Source organism: Phascolarctos cinereus, unplaced genomic scaffold (assembly GCF_003287225.1).
Source record: "Phascolarctos cinereus isolate Bilbo 61053 unplaced genomic scaffold, phaCin_HiC Scaffold_5;HRSCAF=322, whole genome shotgun sequence".
NCBI classification, from domain to species: Eukaryota; Metazoa; Chordata; class Mammalia; order Diprotodontia; family Phascolarctidae; genus Phascolarctos; species Phascolarctos cinereus.
The window spans coordinates 102,429,785-102,455,833 of NW_027555958.1; the positions used below are offsets into that span (position 1 = coordinate 102,429,785).

Consider the following 26,049-nt stretch of genomic DNA (forward strand, 5'->3'; position numbering starts at 1 on the left):
ATGAAATTATTTCATGTTTAGTTTGTCAGCACTATGTACTGTGGGAGTAATTCTCTCCCTTCCTATATCCCAAAACATGGAGAGTGCCTTTACTTCATCCTTTATTATCTAGGAAGTTTTTCCTGCCCCACTAGAATGGCAAGAACATAAAATTATCCAGGTGGTAATGAGAGGGGCTTCAGGTGAGGTCTGACAGAAGCTAAGGAGTTAAGTTTTACACAAAGATAGGGAATTGCTTGGCTGGAACTTCAAAGGGGGAAAAATAGGATAAAAACAATGGGTTCTTTCAGTCTACAAATCTCCTCCCTTTCAGAAAATCTCTCAACCTCTGTCTAGCCAATCACCACTATCTCACATAACAGTTTCAGTAAAACTGTACTCTCAGGAGGCAAATTAAGTATAACAAACCTGCACAATTCAGTTTAGGTCAAATGCTTCACAGTTCTTGTTATCAGTGTATGTTTTCTTTGAAGTGGCAAAAAAAAAAAAGATAGAAGGTGTGTGTGTATGACTAAGAAGAAGGTAGGCTGGTCACGTTCCAAGATCAGGAGATATCTGGTAAGTAGCCCCCAGGCCTCCATTGGCATCCATTAAATACCAAGAGATCAAAGAGGGATACTTCTAGCAAGCAGGGTAGACACCATATGGAGGATGTACAGGAAGATAAGAGTTACACAGGATGACTAAGGTTAGGATTCTTAAGGGGAGAAGTGATCTTGCCCCTGGAGGAATTACCCCCACATCTATGTCTTTCTTTCAGAATAATGTAATATTTGGCCAGCAAAAGGTAAAAGGTTTAACAGGTACAAGAAAATTCATTTATAAGCAAAACTTTGATAGGGGATAAAAGTACATAAAAAGGAAGATATATTGGCCTCTTTTAACTTCTCCAGGTCCAATGGTAACATTTAAATTATTCTTGATTTTCTGACACTCTAATCAGGACTAACAATCCATAATGCATTCTTTTCTTCCCCTCAATTAATAAAATACAAGGTTTCAATAAATGGCCAACATAGTTCACTGCTAATATGTTTATCTGTATAAATGTAGAGCATACACTCCCATAATACAGCTGGCCCTTTTTTAATACCTATACCTCCAGAATAGTAGTGTATATTGTACATAGTATATGCAAGGTCACACTTAAGGAATGTTAGTAAAAGCACATTCCAGTATTCTTTTTATAAAGATCTAGGGTGTTCAATAATAATAATATTGTAATATTTTGTGATTTAAAAGCTTCACCCACTTAAGGTTCTTGGAAAGAAAACAAGAGATTAGTTGCATTTTGTTTCTATAGCAGTTATCCACCCAAATTAGATCTCAGGTTTCTTCCCTTGTAAAGAATGTCATTGCCAATTACCGGGAACCAGTATTGACAACAAAAAACAGACATTCTGCTCCTCATCAAACATGGAACCCAATGAACTGCAAGAGAGGCAAACAAACCTGAATCCTCAGGGCTGCAGCAAGGAGACCTACATCATCTTCTACAGTCAGGCCATTGAATTGAACATCATATTCATGCTTCCCTGCAAAATGTTGGGAAAAAGACATCACTACAAAAGTTTGTTCTGACGAATGAATAATCCTTAAGAAAGACAGTCATAGTCATAGTCGATAACATAGCAAGACAGTTATGATTCTGGGGACAGGTTACATCAGGTCATCAAACAAGGTGACAGAATTTAAATCTCAAATTCAGGCCTCTTCCAATATAATAAAACCACTTGGCTGTCATGGGCATTTAATGAAATACCCATTACTCAAGTTCTTAACCATGAAACAAATGGAAACAGTGCCATTTGTTATATAACTCTTCTTCTATTAACTAAATAAAGTATATAAATTATACAGAAAAATTTATTAGCACTAAAACCTCACCACTGAGAAATAAATTCCATTCATTCATTAAGCAAATTCCTTTGAGCACAATCCAGAATATTATAATTAAAAGCGTTCATTTAAAAATACGGTTAAATTAGGGATACAGCTGATTGCTCAAAACAACAAAGGCAGGACTTTTACTGTAACAAAAACAATTTAAGTGAAAATTCTCAAAGTGACCTATTCCTTCCAGAGTGAAATTCTAGATTTGGAATTTCAGTCCTATCAGAAGCTGCTTTGTTATTTATTAGGCAGTGTAAATAAACTAAGAGATTGTGCTCTAGAATACAAAGTTAAGCAGCAAAGCACCCTCTTCAATAACGCCCAAAAGAAAGAGGGCTTAGTGAATGGGGAACAGGTTTGCTCTGAGAATCTCAACTTGTACCACAAAACTGATCTGTCTTATTTTTCCTTCAAAGAAGATACTAACATAAAAATATTAAATTTAGGAGCTTTCTGACTAGAAAAAAAAAGCCATCAGGCTGTATCTACTCTACGTTTTTTCTTTTGAAGTTTTAAAATTCTCTCTCTCTCTTTCTTTTTAAATAAAGGTAATTTAGATCACCCTCTCCCCTTCTGGATTTTCTCTCTCTCTCTCTTTTCATGCTCTACTATTTCTTCTCCTACCTCTCTGACTACTCCACTCATCTCCTTGGCTGGTTCTTCATACATGCCATGCCCAATAACTATGGGTTTCCTCCAAGGGACATATCTCCCACATTAGAATGTCATGTCTCCCATATTAGAGTATGAATTCCTTGACAGCAAGGACTGTTTTTACCTTCTTTGTTTTCCTAGAGTTTTGCATAGGGCTGGGAACACAGTGAATGCTTAATAAATACATATGCTTATATCCACAGAACTATACAAATACATCACTTATAAACATTATTACAAGCAAACACATAATATCCTTCAAGGCACCCCCTTGAGTCTTTTCTGATGGAGGAAAGAAGCATCTCCTATGGTCATGCTCTGAATCAAGTATCATTTTCTTTGCCTTGGAACTATTATGCTCTTAAACTATCCATTTTGCTGACAACACATTGGAAGAAACAGCAGCAAAGCACATGAAGTGTATGCTTTTGTGTCAGATTTCTTGAAGGCGTTAGACAGTCATTCCCCTCAGGTATTGTGTGAAAATTAGCAGCCCTTCACTTTTACAAATCATCTTTAGGAAAAGGCCAGAAGTCCATTTGGCTGGGTAGTTTTTCACCTCTAGAGATTTGGGCTCTAGGCCTCATCCACCCACTAGTGAGAAGAAATGTGTTGCTCTCATCTTGTCCTCATCTGTTTAAACCATAAAGCTGGGGGTGGGGAGCGGAGGGTGGTGCAAGATACCCACAGCATGAAATTGTGCTCCTTTCTAATTTACCTTTCTTCTTCCTTCCCTTCCCTGCGATAGATATATTTTAAGCACTGTCCCACTGGTGGCAGTGTGGAAAATTTTTCATGTTCTTATCCATATAATGTTTCATTTTCTTTCAGTTTTTTCAGGCCTTTCCCTTCATGAACGCTGCAGGAATATGCAAATACTGTGGGCATTTATGTGTTATATACATGTACCATAATTTAGCTAAAGGGATATTCTTAGCAAAAGAATTAAATCACCCCACAAACAATCTCAAATATTATTAGGGCAAGTAATAAATGTTATCTCCATTTAAAAAATGAGTACAAAAGCTTTGAGTTGAGAAAATTCAACACAGTTAACAAGATTAATATCTTACTTAGTCTTTTCATCAAAGCAGAAGAGGTCATTTAATTATGTAAGTAAACACTAAGTGCCTGGTACTAATTATGCTAGATTTGGGGGATAAAAAGACAAAAATGAGACAGTCCTTGTCCTCAAGGAGCTCACTTTCTACCAAAGGAGATAACACATACATGTACACACATACATGCACATATGTATTTATAAACAAAATACATAAAGTCACTAGCATCTGGGAGGGTTGTGCAGAAAAGTGTTGAAGGTGAACATTAAAGGAAACCTTGGATTCCAAGGGCTGGAAGAGAAAGAGCATTACAAGCATAGGGGGACAGCCAGTGCAGAGGCACGGAGAGATGAGATAAGAGTATCATGTATGACACAAGAGGGCCAATATAACTGGGTCAGGTTGAGATCTCTGGAGCTATTATATCAGGCAGTCTTATGTAACAGGACTGCAAATTATTTTAAAAGATGATCTTTCATTTGAAATTTTTCTCCTCTTAACTGGACTTTTGGAAGGTTTTTTGTTTAAGGATAACACATTGCAAGGCTTTTGCTGGAAACATGAACAGCTTTTACCCCAGTCACTAACTGATACTGGTTGTTTTAAGATCACCCAGGGAACTTTGCCAGAACAATAAATGAAGTGGGAGGGCCCAAGTCAAATTCCTTTGTCCAACTGCCATCTGCTTCATAGAAACACTTTGGTTTTTATTTGATTTGGCTGTGGATGCTTTCCTTATCAAGAGAGAGAGTTTGGGTGAACACAGAATCAATCTCTTTTAGCCCAGGTCTGTTTCTCTCTGTATGGCCCATACAATTCTGCAACATTTATACGAAACTAGCAATGACTAAAATGTAGACGTTGTACTCATTAGTACAGAAAAGGGCTTTCTCATCCCTCATTAGGGAGACAGGACACTAGTAACTGAAGGGACCAGGAAAGGCTTCATATAAAAGATGGCACTGCAGCTGTGTCTTAAAGGAATACAGTGATTCTGTGAGGCAGAAGTGAAGAAGGAGTGAATTCCAGGTGGGACAGACTGCTAGTGTGAAGTCACGGAGATGAGAGATGGAGGGTCACACACAAGGAATTGAGAAAAGGTCAGTTTGTTTGTTCTGCAGAGCATGAAAGGGAGAGTAATGGTGAGGCCAGAAAAATCAACAAGCATTAAGCGGGTACTATATGCCAGGCACTGTGCTAAGCTCTAGGGATATATAAAAAAAGTGAAAAAGACAAAAACCAGTTCTTGCTCTTCAAGAGTTCACAGTCTAACAGGGAAGACAACACGCAATTATATTCCAAAAATAAAAAGATAAAGGATAAATAGGAGATAATCTCAGAGGGAAGGAAGATTAAGGAGGAATGGTCTTGCAGAAGTTGGAATTTTAGCTGAGACCTGAAGGAAGCCAGGAAAGCTAGGAAGCTGAGATGAGGAGGGAGGGGTCAAAGGCATGGGGAAAAGCCAGGGATGATGTCTGAAGTAGGAAGATGGAGCAAGGCAGCCAGTGTCACTGGACAGCAGAGTATAGCAAGGGGAGTAAGGTCTAGCATGACTGGAAAGGTAGAAGAGAGGGCAGGTTATAAAGACCTTTGAATACCAAAAAGGAGGTCTTATGTTTGGTCTTAGAGGTGACAGGGTGCACTGGAGTTCATTGAGGAGGTGGGAGGCAGAGTATGATGATGCTGACGCTGGGGGAGAAAGAAACATGTGCTTTAGAAAAACCATGCAGAGGAGCATGGGATGGATTAGTGAGTGCAGTCTTAAGACACAAAGAACTAGAAGGCAATGAATGAGGTGATAAGGACCAGTAATAGGGTGGTGGCAATGTCAGGAGAGAGAAGAGGGCTTATAGGAAAGGTGTTAGGAAGAAAGATATGACAGGATTTTTACAACTGATTGTTAGAGAGAGTGAGGAGTGGAAGACGACACAAAGCTTGTGAGCCTAGGTGACTGGGAGGACAGTGGTACTCTCCACAATAATGAGAAAATTTGGAAGGTTTCGGGCGAAAAGATAATGAGTTCAGTTTTGGACAAGCTGTGTCTGAGATTCCCGTGAGAACCCAGTTTGAGGTGTCAAATAAGCACCTGAAGATAGATCACTGAAGTTTGGGAGAGAGATTAATGCTAGACAAATAGATCTGAGGACAATCAGCATAAAGCAGATAATTAAATCCATGGGAGTTAAGGAGCTCTCAGAACAGAGGCCTAAAGGACACCCAAAGTTAGCAGGCACCACTTGGATGAAGATCTAGCAAAGGAGACTGAGGACTCATTAGACAGGTAGGATGAGAACCAGGAGAGAAGACTGTCTCACAAAAAGCTAGAGAAGAGAGAATATGAAGGAGAAGAGGGTGATCAACAGTGCCAAAGACTGCAGAGAAGAGAAGGATGAGGACTGGAAAAAAGGCCATTAGATTTGGCAATTAAGAGATTATTGGTAATTCTGAAGAGGACAATTTCAGTTGAATGATGAGACAGGAAGCCAGACTGCAGAGGTTAAGAAGAACCTACTGTCTCCGGGGACCTTGGGTGTTCAAGTGTTTTGTATAACTACTGTTCTTGTTATATCTTCTCAATAATAATCTAAAAAGCTGTGTGTGAGAGAGAGAAAGGGAGGGAGAGAGAAACGGGGGGGGGAAGAGACAGCATTGGCAGATTTGGAGAGAAGAGTTTCAGTTGTGGATGATATGAAAAGCTTAAGGACTGGGAGGATAGAAAGTGCAGACAGTGAGGATAGACAGTTTTTTCAAGGAGTTTGTCTGAGGAAGGGAATAGAGATCAGTTTGAAGGGTTGGTACAGGTATTAGTGAAAGGTTTTTTTTTTTTTTGCTAGGCAATGGGGTTTTAAGTGACTTGCCCAGGGTCACACAGCTAGTGAGTGTTATGTGTCTGAGGCTGGATTTGAACTCAGGTTTTCCTGACTCCAGGGCCAGTGCTCTGTCTACTGCGCCACTTAGCTGCCCCCTCGTGAAGGTTTTTTAAGGATAAGGGAGAGTTGGGCATGTTTAAAGGAAATTAGAGATGGAACCAGTAGGAAAAAGTACATTGAAGGCTAAATAAGAAAGTTCTGGAGAAATTAAGGGGACATAGAATAGTATTCATTTTGTAGTTTTAAATTAAAAAATCATTTCATCTCCTTGCCAAGAACTGTCTTCTCTATCAGATTGCATCTTAAATTGTATTTTTTCCTACTAAAATTCTCAGATATCATTTTTAAATATCAAATGATATGCAATTAGTAAGAGGAATGATCAATCCAGACAGCTATTTTTATGATTCTGATAGAACAGTTATGAAGTCAAACATTAAAGTTTTAAAGGCATAATTGTACATACAATTGTTAGAGCTGGGAAAGGCTTCTGCCTAAATCCCACATGCATATGATATAGACAAAGAGAAGGGAAGGCCAATAAACTGATGGTCAGCGGTTTCTCTCAGTAACCACAGACACCTAATAGAGACACTGAATGCCTTAAATATTGTTTTGAAAGGGAATACCCCAGACAGGAGAAATCAGCTCTGACTGGTGAACAATTAATAAGGAGGTATACATTGAAATGAAGGGGTGGGCTAAAAGTCTTCAGCTCCACTTGCTGAGAACTTGGCTTGATCATGAGATAGCCACTTCCAGAAATCTGGAGAGACGAAACCATTTCCACCCAGACCACTCTGGTTGATTTTCTCCTTTATGAACTGGGTACCTTAAACTCCAATGGAGGGGTGAAAGGACATGGGCTTATTCTCTCAGGGCAAAAATTGACCTAGAGTAGATTCTGTTTACTCTTCAAACAGAAGTAGTCTCCTTGTTGAGTGCCCGGGATAGGGCAATCTCCTCTATCAGCCATGCCCTTCAGAGACTGGCTGACTGATCGATGTATAGGTGCTGGTCCCTGAAAGAGGAAATAAAAAGCCTGGATCCTAATTAATAACGGGTTATTAATATAATAGAAATTAACCATTTCTCTCAGCCAAAAAGGTAAAGCTACTGAAGTTAGATGGAAGGTGAAGCAGAATCTCACCAGACTCCAATCTAGGATGCTGCAATACACTGGTATCTCTCGACTAAAAAGTTCACACTAATTTTATAAAAAGCTTTTGTCCACCAAATCTCATTTGACTCCAGCTTGACAAAAATCAATCAAACAACAGACATCTATGACTCAGAGGGTTACATTGGAACCTCACTATCAATCACTGTGCCCTCTGGGTCCACCTGGATGTACCTGAACTTATACTGAATTACCTACTTTGCAAATACTATTGTAGTGAGCTCACAGCACATTTCCTAAGTTTTAATTACAACATTTAAAAATCATTCTTATAATAGCTGATCACTAAACACTTCCATTTCCATGTTTTAAAATATAATTATTCAGCTAATACTATAACAAACACATTGGCAAGGTTCAACAAGCAAGGTGAAATGATTTTTAAATGTACTACTTCTGGGATACCAGCCATATGGGACCTTTCTTCTGAGATTGGTTATTCAATAAAATATCTCTATAGAATTACCTCATCATAGATCACCATTTCCCATTTTTTCATGAAGGAAAAAAACAGTAAAGATTAGAATGAAAATTCCATTATAAAACTCTTGTCTTCACCCAATCATACATTTATTAAACAAAAAAAAACCCCAAACTCTTTTCCTGGGGTAGTTTGTAATTGCTGGCTGGAATAAATGTGAATGCTTTTCTCTTTAAGAAAAAACTGAAAAAGTCTTTTCAATTGTTTTGAGTGGTGAGAGGTAATAATATTTTTCCTCAGTAACCCACTGAATATATTTCATACAGCTTAAAAACTGCTAAAGTTAAAATTTCATATCTTTAAGGCTGGGATCATATTACTCTTATGACGGATCAGGACACTATTTCATTGTGATTAGTTGGGGTTTTTTTTGGTTAATTATCCCCCAACCTCATTAAAAATAAAAAATTAAGTGCAAAAACATGTTAGGATATTGCTGAGCCTGAAGCACTTTCCCCACTAAATATGAAGAGTGAAAATTGTAACCACAACATATTTTTGAATTTGAGTTTAACAGAAATCCACACCCACTTTAAAAAGCCCAAAAGGAAATTCAATGCAGTTACCCATTTTGGTCTAAGTGAACTTAAAATGAACTTTTAATGATCAATTTATTAAGAGGATTCTGCAAATCATCTAAACTTTGACACCTCTAGATTATTTGTTCAAGAGAATTATTCAGATTAAAATCTAGTCTTTCGGAGATATCATTAAAAATTAGGTCCTACAAAGGAAAGCTGCACAAAGAAAGTGCTGTTTAGTTACTAAAGTGAATATGCCATTTTCACAAACTCACAGGGACTTAAAGGGTTGAACAGACTTTCTTAATCTCATTGGGATTCTGAAAATTTCTGCAGATGTGAAAGCATTTCCTAGCTCCAACACTGCAGAAAATCAGAAATGATAGGCTAGTAATAAATAGAGACACAGAATGGAATAGTAAATAGAGAACTGATCTTTGATATCAGAAAGACCTGTATTCAAGTCCCATCTTCAATACAAGGTGGCTGTATGACCCTGGAAAAGTCACTTATCTCTTGCTGCTCCCAGCCATTCTCTAAGAATAAATACTGCAGGATTTTTTTATACCATAAAAAGTAGCATAAAACATTTACTACACGTATGATCCTATACATTTTACATATGTTTGCTTTTGTCCTTCTGTTTCTGGGTCATAAAGAAGTTTCTTTCCTCCTACTTTTATCTCATTCAGAATAATATAAACATTCTCTCTTAATTTAAGTTCTTAATTACTCTGTCATTAATTAATTAGTAGGTAGAGATTTGGAAGGTGATATGGGAGAGATGGAGAGATCTGATGGTTTTGGCACTTTGGGATTCTACCCAGGAAAACCAAAATGTGGATACTAGTGTGATAGCAATGGAACTGACATGATTCTGCGCCCTGAATAAGTAAGACCAATCTTTCTCATGCCTTTCCTTAGCAAAGATTCCAAGAAAACATGCTGAAACTTACCTGACAGAAAGTTGTGGGAACAGTTGAGAATTGTAGTCCCTGGTTGTATCCAACTAAGTGGAATTTCATCTGGCTTAGGAGAGCCTATCACCACAATTTCAGCTTCATTAAGCTAAAAAGGAAATTAGCAAAATGAGATTTAATTAATGCTTTTCATTTTTACTAGACTGTATACTCCCAGGAAAGCAAGGATGATGTCTAAATTAAACTTCCTAACTTCCTCAGGACAATGTTTTGCATAAATATTTGTTGAATAAAAATGGATGGAACAGTTAGAAGTGCATTATAATACAATGAAAATACACAAAGGAGAAAAGGGTGGTACAGGCAGGGCACAAAACTCGGAAACCCCTATAAACACTTCTCCAATTTCCTATTTCAAAAAGGGAAGGCACAAAAAGCAGGTATTTTCTCTGGTTTCTTATAAATTAAGACTTCCGAGGTTACTTTTGTGATAAGAAATTGGTAACCCATTCTCTTATACACTGCAACCTATTTAAAACCATGGAATCCAAATTAGATTTATTTGTAGTTGTCAAGGTATCCTCACCTTGTATTTGAGCAGCATTATTACGAGGACTTTTTAGGAGCTCGTGTTTACAGTGAGGAAATTGGCTAGATGATTGCCACTCTCCCTATCTGAGCTAGGTAACAATGTCATCATTATCACTAAATACATTCATCATACTCACTGATTCATCTTCCACGGACTTTGCAATGATTTGTAACTAGGCAGTAAGCCTGGGAGATGGGTCTGCAATGATCTCAGAATCAATGGAGCCTAGTCACCCCAATACATGGACTAAGTAAACAAGATTATAAAGTTTTAGCAATCCAAGAGACCTTACAGATCTGATGGCCAACCTCTCACTTCAAGCCCCTTTTGGGGCAGTTAAAATATGTGAGAACCTTCATGCCTTTCACCTTCATTTCTACTCACTTTTCATTCCTTGCTTGTCTTTACTTTCCACTCCCTCTGAAAATAGTGACAGAAAGAGCTGAAGGGAAAGGGGATGGGTAGTGCACCCTGTTTCTTTAATGATATACCAGATATGTTCTTTCACTTCTGTTTGTTCTTTGGGTTGTGGAAGGTAATAAATATTTCAAGATTTAGGGGTGCGTCACTAATACTTCAATTTATGCTCTTCTCTTATCCAAGGATTTGCACATAGGCAAAAGGGGAAAACAAAGAATAAATGTCTTTGGGTGAATTTAGGACTGGGGGAAAAGAATAGATGGTGGGCATTTTATATACCAATGAGAAAAGTTACAAAGGAGCTTTTTCATAAAGTATGATTGTACTTCAATATCTAAATGTAAAAAAAAAGTCCTCTGAAATATCCTTAAGTAAAATATCAATGGAGCATAATATTATAGGACTTACTTTTTTGGGAAATTCTTAGTATACGCCAGGAAAAAGAAGTAGTGAAATGATGACCATATCTTGGGTTTGGTAATTATGATTTTGTTATTTCATCTTCTCCCTCTCCCTTCAGACCCCAGACAATTAAAAGAATATTTTCTAGGTTTTTGTAACTGTACTCTCTCCTGGTTCTCCTCCTACCTATCTAACCTGTAAGTAAAGTGGATTTAGTATGTATAAGGAGGATTTTGTTATTTCTTTATAGATAATAATAGTTCCATGACCCTAGATAATATTTCTCACAATCATGGTTTGTAAATATCTCCACCACGCTTGCACAGTGAGATACAGGGATGACATAATGTCCGTATGCCCTGTGCTAGGTCACGACAATATTGCTAAAGGTAACCTGTGAGCTTAATGTTGGCAATATGCCTTCTTTGTCTGTTGCCCTATACAGCAAGTGGGCACTGGTCAGTAAGGGGAGGAACCATTTTGGGATCTGGGTAATGCCTAGAGGAATCCAGGTACCTGCTTTGATTGGCTCCCATCAAGGTTTGCAGGGAATCTGTGTTTGCCTCAACCAGCCCCATTGAGGTTTAGGGGAATGAGATAGGAGTTACACTCCTACTTTGTATATTCTCACCCACCCCTTCGAGAAGTGTGATTAGGGAATGCTGCAGGAGTTGGTGTTCCCATTACCAGCAACCTTTTTGAGAAGACTGGACTAGAATAAAGTAAGCTTATTTAATCTCTCCAAAGCTGTCTTCCTGTCTGACCAGATCAAAAGTGAACCTGTGTTGGAACACCTGTTAGTGTTAGGAGCCCTCCTGTGCTCTCTTGCTCAACAAATGGTGTTACCTGTGTGTTTATCTGTGAAACAAACCTCTCCTCAGTTTCCTTTGAAAGACGTTCGTCGAGGTCATGCCTACTGGCCTTGGCTGTCCCCTGAGACTCGGTCCTGGGTCGTCTTCTCCTATTCCCTATCACGGGTCCACAAACTATGCCCAAATTTAGCCAGACCCCTTTTTGTATGGCTCTTGAGCCGTACACATTTTTTTACTGTTTTAAAATACAGTAAAACTTTATTTTAAAATGTAAAAACCATTCTTAGCTCACAGACAAAAAGAGGGCTGTAGTTTGCTCACCCTTGCTCTATGTCAGTTCACGTGGTGATCTCATTAGCTCCTGTGGATTTAACTGTCATCTCTATGCTGATGATTTTCAAAACCACTTATTTAGGCCTACCCTCTCTCCTTACCTCCAGTCTTACATCTCCAGTTCCTTATTAGATATCTCAAACCGGATGGTACACAGACATCTTAAATTCAACATGTCACAAACTGAATTCATTCTTCTCCCCCCAAAATTTCCTCTCTTCTAAACCTCTCTATCAATGTCAAGGGTCCTTCCATCCTTACAAGCCTCTAGGCTTGTAACCCAGGGATCAGCCTTGACTCCCCCCAACCACCACATCCAATCCATTGCCCAGACCTGTCAATTTCACCTTTGCCACATTGCTCAAATACACTCTGATGCTTTTCTGATGCTGCCCCCACCATGTCCCCATCTTCTCACCCTGGCCTATTACACTGGCCTGCGGTGGGTCTGCCTGCCTCAAGTATCTCTCCATTCCAGTGCATCCTCCACTCAGCTGCCAAAGTGAGCTTCCTAAAGCGCAGATCCTATTATATCAGGCACCCTAGTCAATAAATAGGCAGTTGGTGGCACAGTGGATAGAGCGCTAGGCCTGGAGTCAGGAAGACTCATCTTACTTACTAGCTGTATGACCCTAGGCAAGTCACTTAGCCCTGTTTGCCTTGGTGTCCTCTTCTGTAAAATGAGCTGGAGAAGGAAATGGCAAACCAATTTATTATCTCTGCCAAGAAAACCTCAAATGAGGTCATAAACAGTCAGATATGATTGAAATGACTAAACAACAGCAACAACAACAAAAGGCAATAAACTCCAGGGGCTTCCTTTCACCCCCAGTAGCAAATATGAAATCCTTTGTTTGGCATTCACAGCCCTTCAGAACCTCCCCACTCCAGCCTTCTTAACCTTAACCATTCCCTTACACTCTTTAATCCAGAGCTAATGGCCTCCTTGTGGTTTCCCAAACAAGACATACCATCTCTTGGTTTGGGATTTTCTCTGGCTGTTCCCCATGCCTGGAATGTTCTCACTCACCTCTAACTCCCGGCTTCCTTCAAGTTTCAGCTAAAATTCCACCTTTTATAAAAAGCTTTTCTTGATCCTTATTAAATCTAGTGCCTCTTTCTGTTGATTATTTCCAATTTAGCCTGTATAAGCTTGTTTATGCATTGCTGTCTTCCATGTTGTCTCTCCCATTAGACTATTATCTTTTTGAGAATAGAGACTGTCTTCTACCTTTGTGTCTCCAGAGCTTTGCACAGCGCCAGGCACATAGTATAACCTTAATAAATGTTTGTAGACTAACCTAAAATATGTAAAATGATTAAATGATTACTTAATTCATCTCTAGAAAGAAACGGAAAAAGCAGGGCCCAATACAAATAAGTTTAAAAGCACAGATTAAAAACAAAAAGTAGCAACCCATGATTCCTCTGTTAGAAAAGAGATTTGCTGTGATTCACTTTTAAGTATCTACACAGAGCCAACTAATCCCCTCTTTAAAAGTCAACATCCAGAGGGACTTGATCAGTTTGATGGCATGCAAGGGGGAAATACAAAACAAAATATGTTTTAATGTTGCTACAAGGGAGCAGCCTGATTAATCACACTATAAAAGGGCAAAAAAACAACTAACACTTGCTTCAACAACCACTCTTGTTTCTATAACTACAGGACCACAAAACAGCGAAACTGAACAGAAGACATGGAACACAGTATTTTCTGCAGTCCAATATTAACAGCAGTTGGGTCAGTTCAAGTTGCACATGCTATCTGCAAGCTTTATCTAAAAAACAGCTGGACCTCTGGGTGATGTCACAAATGAGAAAAAAATTTCCAGTGGGTGGAGGGCTTTAAACATCTGCATAAAAACAACAGCTCTTCCATACACATACACACACACACACACACACGCATATATGTATGTATGTCTATGTAATACGTATATATACATACGTATCTATGTCTATCTCTATCATACACCACCATGAGAGGCTGAGCCACAGTAAAGGGAAAACTTTCAGAAAGCTGTATAAAAAATAATTAGCTATTCAGGAATTCAACCCTATGACAACAGTCTCAGACAAAAGCAGAAAAAATACAGCCCTTTAAATCCATATGCAGGTCAAGATAATGCTACCAAGACTTAAATGCTCAAGTTAAGAAAATGAAGGACTACACATGGGTTCCCTCAGGTTCCCCAAGAACTTTTGTTTACTATGCACTGTGCCTCTGCTACAACCAACACTTTTTATTACTTATAAATCACTTAAACATCAGCCTTACCTCCTCCTCAAACTCATAAACATACATACTACTAAATCAACAATGTTAATACACAAGAGGGGGACAGCTAATCCCCCAGTGCAAGAGAACAAACTATCGTCCTGTAGCAATAATCATAAGGCACAAGTTATAGCATACTGGGGGCAAGGGCAGGAAGGGAAGGAGCCAGGAGAGAAAGCAGAAAGTTATATACTCAAACAAGCAAGTAATCCACTACAAAACAAGGAAAGATTACAGTGGGCTGGGATTCAAGATATATAACCAACCTCGCTATCTGTTTCTTTTCCCCACTCCCCAACTATGGAGACCTGTGCCAATAAATGACTTAAGACTATTTCATAACTAAATACTGATTTCTCCAATAAGATTAATACTTGGAATGAACCACCCATTCCCAGGACGAAAAACTATTAAAATGATATCAAGACTACAGATAATACTTGATGGTATGGAATCACTATAGACCTATTCTCTTAAGTGCTGAATTATGAAACTTTTGCCCTTACCCCTCTTACTGTATTAGAAAACAGATTTTGAAAACATAAGATGAAATTTGGGTATGTTATCATTTATTATGTTCTTTGGGTTTTCTTAATAGTTTTCATTTCTCCTTCTTATAAGAGAGGACTAAGAGGAGGATGTGGGGAAAATATGTCCAGAAGAGTCTATGATAGAAATAACAACAGGCATCAATCAAATCTATTTTAAAAATGCTGAACGTGAAAAACATGGACTAATTTCATGTGTATATGCGTGTGTATATGTACATATATACACGCACACCCCCCCCCATATAAAATCACATATAACACTTTTTTCTTAGTTCTTAGGGCAGCAAAGACCAAAGTGACACATCCAAAAAGATCATCAAGGACCCGAGGCCGAACTCCCAGAATGGAAACCTTCCCCAGTAAGGCAGAGAGATAACTCTTTGGTAACTAATAGTCTTAAGGAATTGCCTGGGACACAGGAATGCTTAAGTGACTTGCCCATATAGCTACTACATGACAGAAGTGAGACTTCAAGCCACATCTTCCTGACTTCAAGGCTTTTCTTCCTGTAAACAGAAGGAATTTTCAACCTCTTAATTACAAACTGTCATCCATTAAGAGTTTTTACACCATTCCTCTTTATAAGGTTTCCTTTCCTCCTCCCCTCCCCTGAACCTGCACAAAAAGTTTACACTCACCTTGATTTCACATCAATACTTCTCTGGATCCATGATTACATCAGTGTAGGTGTTCCCTCTACCAGTACAAATCTGCAACCCATTCATCTCCGCCCATCCTGTGCTACTCCTATTCTGGACATATACATTATCACTGGCATCTTTTACACATCTTCTCCTTCATGATACAACTTTGTTTTGTTGTTGAGTTGTTTTTCAGTCATGTACAACTCTTTGTGACCCCATTTGGGGTCTTCTTGGTAAAGATACTGCAGTGGTTTGCCATTTCCTTCTCCAGCTCATTTTACAAATGGGGAAACCAAAGCACACAAGGTTAAGTGACTTGCCCAGGGTCACACAGCTACTAACTGTCTGAGGCCAGATTTGAACTCAGGGAGATGAGTCTTCTGGACTCCAGGCCCAGTACTCTAATCACTGTATACCTAATTGCCTTTACTTATACGTCAGCAATTTTGAATTTTCCAAAAATGTCATTTTCCCATGATTATTACTGGGAGAATAGTGGTGTCGAATTCAATTTAATCTGGTAAGCATTTTTCAAATACCTCCTATGTCCCTGTCAGTAAGGTAGGTTCTAGGGTTACAGACATCAGTTGCTTCTTACTATTTCAGGAATCAAACACATAAACTACTCTTTGACATTTAAAGCCTTCTGTAATCTGGCTCTGATCTACCTGTTAAGCCTTATTAAGCATTACCCCCCTCAACATATGCTATAATCCAAACAAACAGTTCCTCATACACAGCATTCCATCTCTCACCTCTCTCTGCATCTTTGCACAGGCTCTCCCTCATCCCTGGAATGCCCTTTTTCTTCACTTCTCCCTCAAAATCCCTAGTTTTCTTCAAAGCTCAGCTACAGAGCCACCTTCCAGCTGCTAATGGTCTAACCCTTCAAATTTTTTGAATATAGGCATTTGTCTTCACCCCCTCCCGCCCTGCCAGACTATAAGAGCCTCTGGGGTAGGAACTGTTCCCCTTACATTTTTGCATTCCTTAGTACCCCAGCAAAGTGCCTAATGCTGCTTAATAAAAGCACATTGACTGAAACAAGAACCTAAACAGTCCATGATCTTACACTGAAGTTCTATTATGTTTTCCATACAACTGCTGTCCTAGGCAATCACATCTTTAAGTTTAAAAAGGACATCAAATGTTTCTTGAGATAGGTTCTGCTCTTTCAGCTTCTTCATTTTTGGTGACTGTTTTATGTCGGTTAAATTTCTCTGTGAAATGGCAATAATTCAGTGTTTTTACCTTCATCCATCTCAAGTTTCTAAATTAAAAGCTCATTTAGGGGCAGCTAGGTGGCGCAGTGGATAGAGCACTGGTCCTGGAGTCAGGAGGATCTAAGTTCAAATTCAGCCTGAGACCAAACTTTTGACACTAGCTGTGTGATCCTGGGCAAGTCACTTAACCCCACTGCATAGTAAAACAAACAAACAAAATAGGCTCATTTAAACTCATTTAAATAGGCTGAGTTGGAACCAACCTAATGACATACAGTATTTTTTAAATCTTTGTTCTTTTCTTTGTATGTTAAATAGCTTTTCTCTGACATCGAAATGGCTCCTGTTTTGTAACTAGACATTTCCTATTAACATGTAGTCAATTTAATTTTTTTTTTGTGGCAGTATTTGGGGTTACCAATCTCTAGTGATTTCCAACTCTAGTATTAACGAAGGTATTCATGATATAGAAGTGTTAGAACTATGAGTAACTGATAAGCTTTTGGCTTCTTTCATTTTTCAATCCTAAACCAAATTTTGTACCTTTTTATTTCTGTTTCCTCATATATCTACTTCTGCATTGAAGTTATTACATATTAAGCTATAGTTAACCTGGATGGATTTTTAAGTCTTTTGTAGACTGTCTTTACTAAACTAATTTCATCCTTTGTAACAGATGTTGGTGCAAAAGCCCCAGCTATCTTCAGGGTGATTCCCTTTCCTATGGCTCATCGTAAGTAATGCAAAGAAAAGCAAGATGACCAAGTATTCAATGAAATGATGTTTCTTCTTATTGCCCTTCAGTGCCCAATGAAATCACCTCTGCCAATTCCTTTATTTCCCTCTCTGAGTAGAGTCTGTGAACCAGTTTTCCAATTATCTGCAACTTCTTTATGGCTGATGCACATATCCCAAATTCACAACACCTCCCAAACACTGCTCAAAGTGCTTTTCCTCAACATCCAGGGCCAGTGCTACTTGGAGAAAAGGGTATATGAGACAGCAAAAATAGGCTGTGGGCCCCCCTTGCCTAGAGCTGTAAATTGGAAAATAAAATGTTTTCCTCTGAGATCAACATTATAGAATTTAGGTTCCGTAGTACTATCATTATAGCATGATAGTTCAGCTTTATCATGGGACTAGGAAGTCTTCTGTGGGCTAGTCTAGGAAACCAATCACTATTTACTAAGTTTATTTCTCTGGGAAAATGTGTTTGGCATGCCAAGCAATCGACTTACAAGTGAATTTTTGGAACATAACCTATATAATAAAATGGAGACTGCCCAAAATTAAGTTTAGACCAGTATCTTATAACACATACCACAATAAAGCCAAAACGGATATACAGCCCGATTATTAAAGGTTATGCCATAAACTTAGGAAAGGTAGATACCATATAAAAGCTTTCTTCGGTGAGGCTAGTGACAAGACAGAGACAATCACCAAAAAGTGATCATTTCAACTACATGAAACTGAGACGCTACTAGAATAAGAAAGGTGGTTATTAAGAAGGGAAAAAATTTTGCACTGAATATTTTTAATAAGGGTCTGAACTAACACAACTATGATAACACCATTTTCCTGTGAATGAGTGGTTCAAATGATATGAACAAACAGTTCTCAAAAAAACATTATAAAGTATTACCAACCATGTGAAAGACTGTACTAAAGAACTAATAATAAAAGAAATGCAAACCCTAACTCTGAGTTTTCACTTTACACCCAGCTAATTGGCAAAGATAACAAAAGATGGGAGTAGTTAATGTTAGGATTATGGAAAAGACTACAGCACTAATACAATCTTGACAGTGCCGTAAATGGATTCAGTTTTCTTGGCAGCAATTTGAAATTATGCTAAGAAGATCGCTAAAATGTCCATGCCCTTTGACACAGAGATTTTACTAGTAGACATACACCCAAAGACAGAAAAGTCCTACAAATACCAACATTTTTGTTAAATATATTGTGGCACTGCATGTTATAGAATATGACTGTACCCTAATACAGAAACATGGGAAGATTTTGAACTGATGCAAAGTGAAGTAAGCAAACCCAAGAAAATTATATACATGAGGATTATTGTAAAATAAGCAGAAGAAAGATAAATAAAAATGAACCTGATAGTTATATCTTATTAAAATAACCAAGCTTGACCCTGAAGAAGAAATGAGAAAATAGGCTACCTTTACTTTAGTGTAGAGGTAGGGGCCTACGGATACAGAACATTGCATATACTGTCAGATGCAGTTGATGTTTGTTAGCTCTGCCCAACTAATTTATTTCTTTTTTATTCTCTGTTATAACTTTCTTTGTAGGGGAGTGGGAGAAATATATTTGGAAATTAAAGTCATATATGAGCAAAATTAATAAAATTGATATTTTAAACAACTGGGAGACTATATTATTTGTTTACATCAATTCCATTTAGACTATACCTTTCTAGAGGGTGGAGATCTTGCGTATATTTTCTATAGCGCATTCTAACATAAAATTATTATTTTTGGAAGTGAATCAAAGTAAAAATTCATTAAAGGAAGAAATAAGAAAGTCAAGCCACTTTCACTAAGATATTACACAAGTACTCAGATTTTGGCAAGATAATTGAACTTTTCAGCAAATGGTATTCCCCCACTTCACAAACACTCAGTCAATGATTCAGTGATCTCACTGCAGGAGAATTTTTTCTGTCTTTCAGAAACTGGGTGTATTTGTTATCCCTTTTCTCATTTGTGATCAGAAAAAGAGATTATTAGCTTTTAAAATGAAAAGCATATCTTGATGTTATGTCATAAATTAGATCTACTACAAGCCAAATGGATTCAGGGGGAATTGTGATTATTACACAAGTCTATCAAACTTTTTCCCCTAAGGATTGAAAATGACCTTTCTTTAACTAAATACTCCCAAGGTCACCTCTTACTTCATCCTTCAGCTTATTTACTATTCAATATAAGACAATATCAAAGATATTCATCTGAGCACAAAATGAGTGCACAGAGCTTTTGAGTGAAAATGGAGTTAATTCCTGTGAGAGTAGACAGAATGAACTGTAATTATGACAGAAAATTCAAGAAAAATGCAACTAGAAATATTGAGGAAACATTACATTGCTATTTGTTTAAAATAATTTTCCTCCGTGGTGAAAAAAATTTACAAAATGAGTGAGAAGGGAATGGGTCTGTTTTAATATAGCTTAACAGATCAGAAGCAGAAAAAGGACCCCCCCTTCAAAAAAAAATCAGAGAAATCTTAAGTTAAGGTTCACAGAGCAAAAGAAGTCAATACATGGAGACACAAGAGGGCCAGCAATTTGTGTTTATGCTATTAATCACATACTTTAATACATATGGCATATTCAAGTTAATGTGAATTAAAATATAGCTGTGGGGACTTTGGCCTTGTGTCTCCTGACATTTGGGTTTTTGATTCTGAACCTCCCATTATATTAATAGGTTTTTGCATGTCATGTTCTTTGAGATTTTAATAGCATTCTCTTTGGCAAATAAAGGGAAAAGAGGGAAAAGAAGTCCACAACAGCCCATAAGGTGTAAAGATTAGAAGAATAAAAAATATTTGGTCCTTCACCTATGATGATGATGACGATGATGATGCAGCAAAAGACATATTGTGATGATGGGTCCTGCCTCCTATGGATGGGGGGTGGGGTTAAATAGGCAACAATGAATTATTTGGTGGGTGGGTAGATATTCTATTACTATGCATTGCCTTTTTTAGGGACTATTTTCCCTCACTGTAAGCCTGGATTCAAGTGAAACAAAACCTAAAAATAGGAGGAAAGGCAAGAGACTGATGAAATACCGTGAGATATGGAAGTGTTTGGAGAAAAAATTGAAAGCTCGATAAAAAATACACATTAGCCCTGGGTCACAGAGTCATAGATTTAGAGGTGGAAAGGAACTTTGGAGGTTCATCCAACGAGAGAGGAGTTATCAACAGGCTGAAGAGATATCAGGGAACCTTCTGCTGGGAACAAGCATGAAAGAAAATCTGGTTTGACCTTTCTATAGCTTCTGACACTGTCAATCACCTTCTCCTCCTTCATAATCTCTTCTCTCTAGGTTTCCATGACACTCTTCTCTGATTCTACTGTTTGATCCTTCCTTGGTCTCTTTTGCTAGATCTTCATCCAGGTGGTGCTTGCTAACTGTGGGTGTCTCCCAGCTCTCTCCTGGACCCTCTTTTCTTTTCTCTCTTTTAGCATATCTCTTCAGCTGCCATGAATTCAATTATCTCTATGGAGGTGATTCTCAGGTTTATTTATTTAACCCTAACTTCCAGACATCCTGTACCTACAGACTCACATCTCCTGCTGCCCAACAGCTTGAATTGTAGCCATCTCAAAGTTACCAAGTCCAAAATGGAATTCATTATCACCCCTCCAACTACCCATCGTCTCCCATTCCAAATTTCCCTATTAGTGTCCAGAATACCACATCCTCCCAATTACCCAGGCTTGCAACCTAGACATCATCCTCAACTTATTATTCTCTCTCACCCCCCATAACCAATCTGTTGCCAAGGCCTATTGATTTTCCTTCATTACGTCTCTTGCACATAGCCCTTCTCTCTACACTACAAACCACCCTAGTGAAGGACCTTATCAAGTCATGCCTAGACTATCAGAACAGTCTGTGTTGGTTTCTTTGCTTTAAGACTCTTCCCTATTTCAGACCGTCCTATTCTCAGCTATCAGCGATCTTCCTAAAGTACAGTAAACTTCAGTGACTCCCTATCACCTCCAAGGTCCAGTAGAAAATCCTGTTTGGCATTCAAAGCCCCTCCCCTCTTCCTAGTCATCTTACACCTTGCCATTTGCCATCCCCTAACATACTCTGTAATCTAATGACATGGTCTCCCTCTGGTTCTTTGCACAAAACACTCCATTTTCCATCCATGGCCATTTTCCCTGGTTGTTCCCTAAACCAGGAAAGTCAGACTAGCTAAAAGCAAACAAATGTTTTTAACTTTCATTCATTCTTTCACAGAGACTGAAAAACTTTTTGCTAGCTATCCAACTTATGTAACATTTTCTGCTGTTTATTGGGGCTAGTTTTAAATAACCCAACACTAGGAATAGAATTTAAGTAGAGGAGCGTTAGGCTATCTCAAACCCCTATGACTAAACAAGATATCCTCCCTCCAGCTGTAAGTTTGAAAAAGGTGCCATTTTTGCCAACTCTGGACACATGAATGGTCAAAATTCTCTGTAAGGTGATGGGAAGAAGATGTGTGTTGGGAGTCTGGAGATTTGAATGAAAATTCTGGCTCTACCACTTCACCAGCTGGGTAACCTCAAACAAGAAAGTTCCCATCTATAGACCTCAGGTTTCTCATCTATAAAGTGAGGGGATTGGACCAGATGATCTCTAAGATGCCTTTCAGCTCTAAAACCCCTTTCCAGAGATTTAGCTATTATTGTTCTTTCTCATTTCCAGTAAAGTGGAAGGCTAGCATCCAAGTGAAGAAAGAATGAGGTGGATGGTGGAGGCAAATAGCCTGTTAGTGACATATCTGACAGAATCAGGAAATATAAAATGGTAGGTTATCGGCAGCATCATTACTACTAAATTTAACCAACTTTCATGGTTTAGGAAAGTTCAGATAATAAAAATACTAGGTGACATTTATAGAGCATCTTTTGACTTCCAAAGTACCTTACATCTGTTCTCTTACTTGCCCTGCAAGGGCTGTAGTAGGAAGAATATTGGACTCAAAACCGGGACAGCTGCTTGTGATCCTGGCTCAGCCATACCAGCTTGCCATTCAATTTCTGGGAACCTCAATATCCTCATTCCAAAAGTAGAGATAATAACACTTGCACTGTATATATCAGAGTTGTTGCTGTAGGGAAAGTGCTTCCAAAGGCATTTCACAACTGAGTTATTACTATATGGTAAGAGAATTTTGTATTGCCACCATTTTCCTGAGACAAGTCACACTGCTAGCCATAGCTTGCAGAATTGAGCTAAGGCATCAAACTTTAGCTCAGCTGATTAACTGGTAAGTGATAGAATTTCTGGCTCAGCTTTATCAGCTCTATTTACTTACTTACAATGAGCATTTCTGCTCATTAGCTATAGTTCTAATGTTCATGGTTAGCCTGTAAATTCCGGTATTAAATCCTCTAATACTTGCCGATCAGTTTATTATTTTACCTGCCTTAGATCCTCACCTTCTGCTATTGTGATCTAGGAGTGCTAGGGACCCTGAAATTTAAAAGCAAAAGGCAAGGGTCTGCCTCAAAAGAATTCAACCACTCAAGCCTTCTTTCAGTCAGAAATAAGGTTTATTGTATCACCAACAGAAGTGGGTGGGATTTTAAGAATCTGCACATTTGGTAGAGAAGGCTGACTTTTTTTATGGTGGAAAAGATCTTGGAATATTTGGATGGGATCAAGGAGTGGCTAATAGCCTGGGGTGGTCCAGAGGTAACAGACAAAGACGGGCTGGGCTGGGTCAGAGGTAGGACAGCTGAAAGGATTATTGAGTATCTAGGTGGGGATGTGTGGGAAGGTTCAGGAACTGGGTTCCTGAAATTCATGGGAAAGTTCAAAAGCAAGGGTGGGGTGGTGGTGAAGGGGAGTGGTCTAGAACCCATACCCCCTACAAGGCTACTGGTTCTTTGATATGAAAATCTTTATTTCCCTTTCTACCCTCAGTAAATTTCCATGGTATTCATCTCACTTGTGTCACTAGAAAGTATAAAAGGTTGCTGAAAATGTCAGTTGGGACTGGTTTTTATATACCATGGGCCTATGCTTAGAGCAAACAATAAACTGCTTATTAAAATATCTCTCTGGCTTTTTAAGTAACAATAAGCAGCAGTACCTATCAGCAAATCCTTGGACAAAACTAGAAATAATAATAATAATAATGACTTACTTTATGTCATAGGGCTAGTTAAGTGGCAAAGCCAGGATTTTCTTCTATTCTACAGAATCACAAATACCTTTAATGTAACAAATAGTCTTGTTAAAATGCTAATGAGCAACGAAAACGTCAAAAATAGCAAGGAAAGAAGAGAACTGGCGTATGGACTGGGGACTAAGAAGGGTAGCATACTATGGTCCAAAGGCCTCACTGCTGGTTTTTGTAAGTACAGTCCCAGAAGCCAAGAAGGTTTTTACATTTTAAATACAATAAAATCTTTATTTTAAAATGTTAAAACCATTCTTAGCTCTCAGGGCTGAGAAGACTTAGTTTGCAGATCCCTGGTTTAGAGAAAACTATGTTATCAATACATGAAAACCACAACCCTCCTTAAAAAAAAAACAAGTACTGCTTAATTTTTACATTAGAAAATTAAGTAGGGAATGTTTCATTCTTTTTATTTGTATCCCAGGTGCCTATCACAGTGACAGGCACACAATAGGTCTTGAATAAATGCTTGTTGCTTGACAGTCAACTCTTAGTTAGCTATTAATAAGATAGGCGATACATCAATCTCATAATTTGAGACACAAAGTTTGAACCTAAGAAGGGCTATCTAATTTGGACTCTCACCACCAATTTCTAACACAGTACTCTACTTACAACAGAGGCACTTGACAAATGTTTATTGAATGGAATCTATTTTTTGGATTACGCCTGGCGGCAAGGGGCTATCTTCATACAACTTACACCAGCCCTAAGTCATGAAAGTTGAGCTAGTCCAGAAGGAAGATTAGACCCAATCACAAAGTTGCACCAATATGGCTATGTTACATGTTGGTTTTAATCCACTCCCTCTAAGGTTAGCTTTCTCCTTTCTGCTGCATACAGAAGAGGTGACTCACCCAAGGCCTCATTGTGAGGTAAGTGACACACTTTATATTAAGTGATATAAGATATTATTAAGTCACCATCTCCATGACTCATCCATCAGGCTATAGTTTTTAACATCTGATAGGTAGCACTACATAATAGTCATAAGACTTTAATAGGAAATACAATGAAAACATGGCGTCTTCACATTTGGCTTCTATTCTCTATTATCTATCTTGGGGCTGTAGTGTCTCCAGATTTTTTTTTTAACGGAAATTTGACGAATGGAAATGTCTTCTTCTAGACAAGTCTAGTGTTAACTTTAAAAGCACTCTTCTATAAATAAAATTACCACATGGTTCACTGGAATACCTAAAGTTAATGGGAAAGGAATGCTACAGTGATGACAGCTACAATCACTCACAGAACCCCCTAACTCACCTTTAGAACCTTGTTCTAACCACATCACAATTAGAATTTGGTCTCCAGATCCACTCTTTTGTTGAATGTATGTGAAGGACCTAATTTATTTTTACTTCATGCTGATATACCTCACATGTGAAATCAGTCTTTCTTGAAGGCTTGTGGTTTGGGAAAACCAGAAACAAAATCCACTGGAGCAGAGTAAAACAAACAATCCTCTGTTTTCTGGCTTATTTCTTCTACACACAGTTGGGATTTACCTGATTTGTCACAGCTGGAAGGCCTTTAAAATATGACCTTCCAGCTGGGCCTGAGATCACAGCCTTAAACCTATCATACAAGAGAATGGGTGTGTCTACTGCAATCCCCCTACCCAGCCCATACCATCACTTCATGGATATCTGTAGATATGGTAGTAGGCTGCTTTAGAAGCAATAAATGCGTGCAACACAGTCTATGGTGTTTAGGACTGGGGTGGATCCATTTTGGGGGGGGGTCGGGGGATTGGGAGGGGACTTCTTTTAAAACCCAGGCAAGCCCTGGTATCCCCAAGTGTAAACCACACTTTTGGGGCCCACCCAGTAACTCTAATATAGATTATAAGAATTCTAGAGATCAGTAAAGGGTGTATGTAAGAGATTCCTCAGATCTCCAGGGCTAGATTGAGGCCAGGACTTTGGCTTTAGAACAACCAATCAGCATTTTCCAGCATAGGGCTGAATTGGCCACATGCCCAGGCATCCCCCTCCCCCTCTCTGAGAAATATATGTTGAATGCATTCCCTTCCCCCAAACTTTGGGAATTACATGCTGAATGCATAATGCATTAGGAAGATCATAGGTAGTACTCTGGAATCGAGCCTTAAACTCGGTTCTTAACTCTCCTTGACAAAAGCAGATGCTGTTCCACAATGCTGTTGTTCAATTACCCACAGAACGCAAAATATGCAAGTCACAATTCCTGCTACTGCTACACAGGGAGCACACGGATCATTAGACACTATTTTTAAAAAGTAAGATACTTT

General features: G+C 38.5%; 1 protein-coding gene across 3 annotated transcripts in view; it reads right to left on the reverse strand.

Annotated features, from left to right (window-relative positions):
- The window catches only part of MTHFD1L (methylenetetrahydrofolate dehydrogenase (NADP+ dependent) 1 like), a 220,970-nt gene that overhangs the window by 162,029 nt on the left and 32,892 nt on the right, over window positions 1-26,049 (reverse strand). For all 3 annotated transcript variants that reach the window (XM_020986602.2, XM_020986603.2, XM_078155074.1), the window contains exons 8-9: window positions 9,617-9,728; window positions 1,453-1,535 (exon numbers count right to left, since the gene is read on the reverse strand). In XM_020986602.2, coding sequence (XP_020842261.1) covers window positions 1,453-1,535; window positions 9,617-9,728 — 195 coding nt within the window. The remainder of the gene's footprint in view (window positions 1-1,452; window positions 1,536-9,616; window positions 9,729-26,049) is intronic.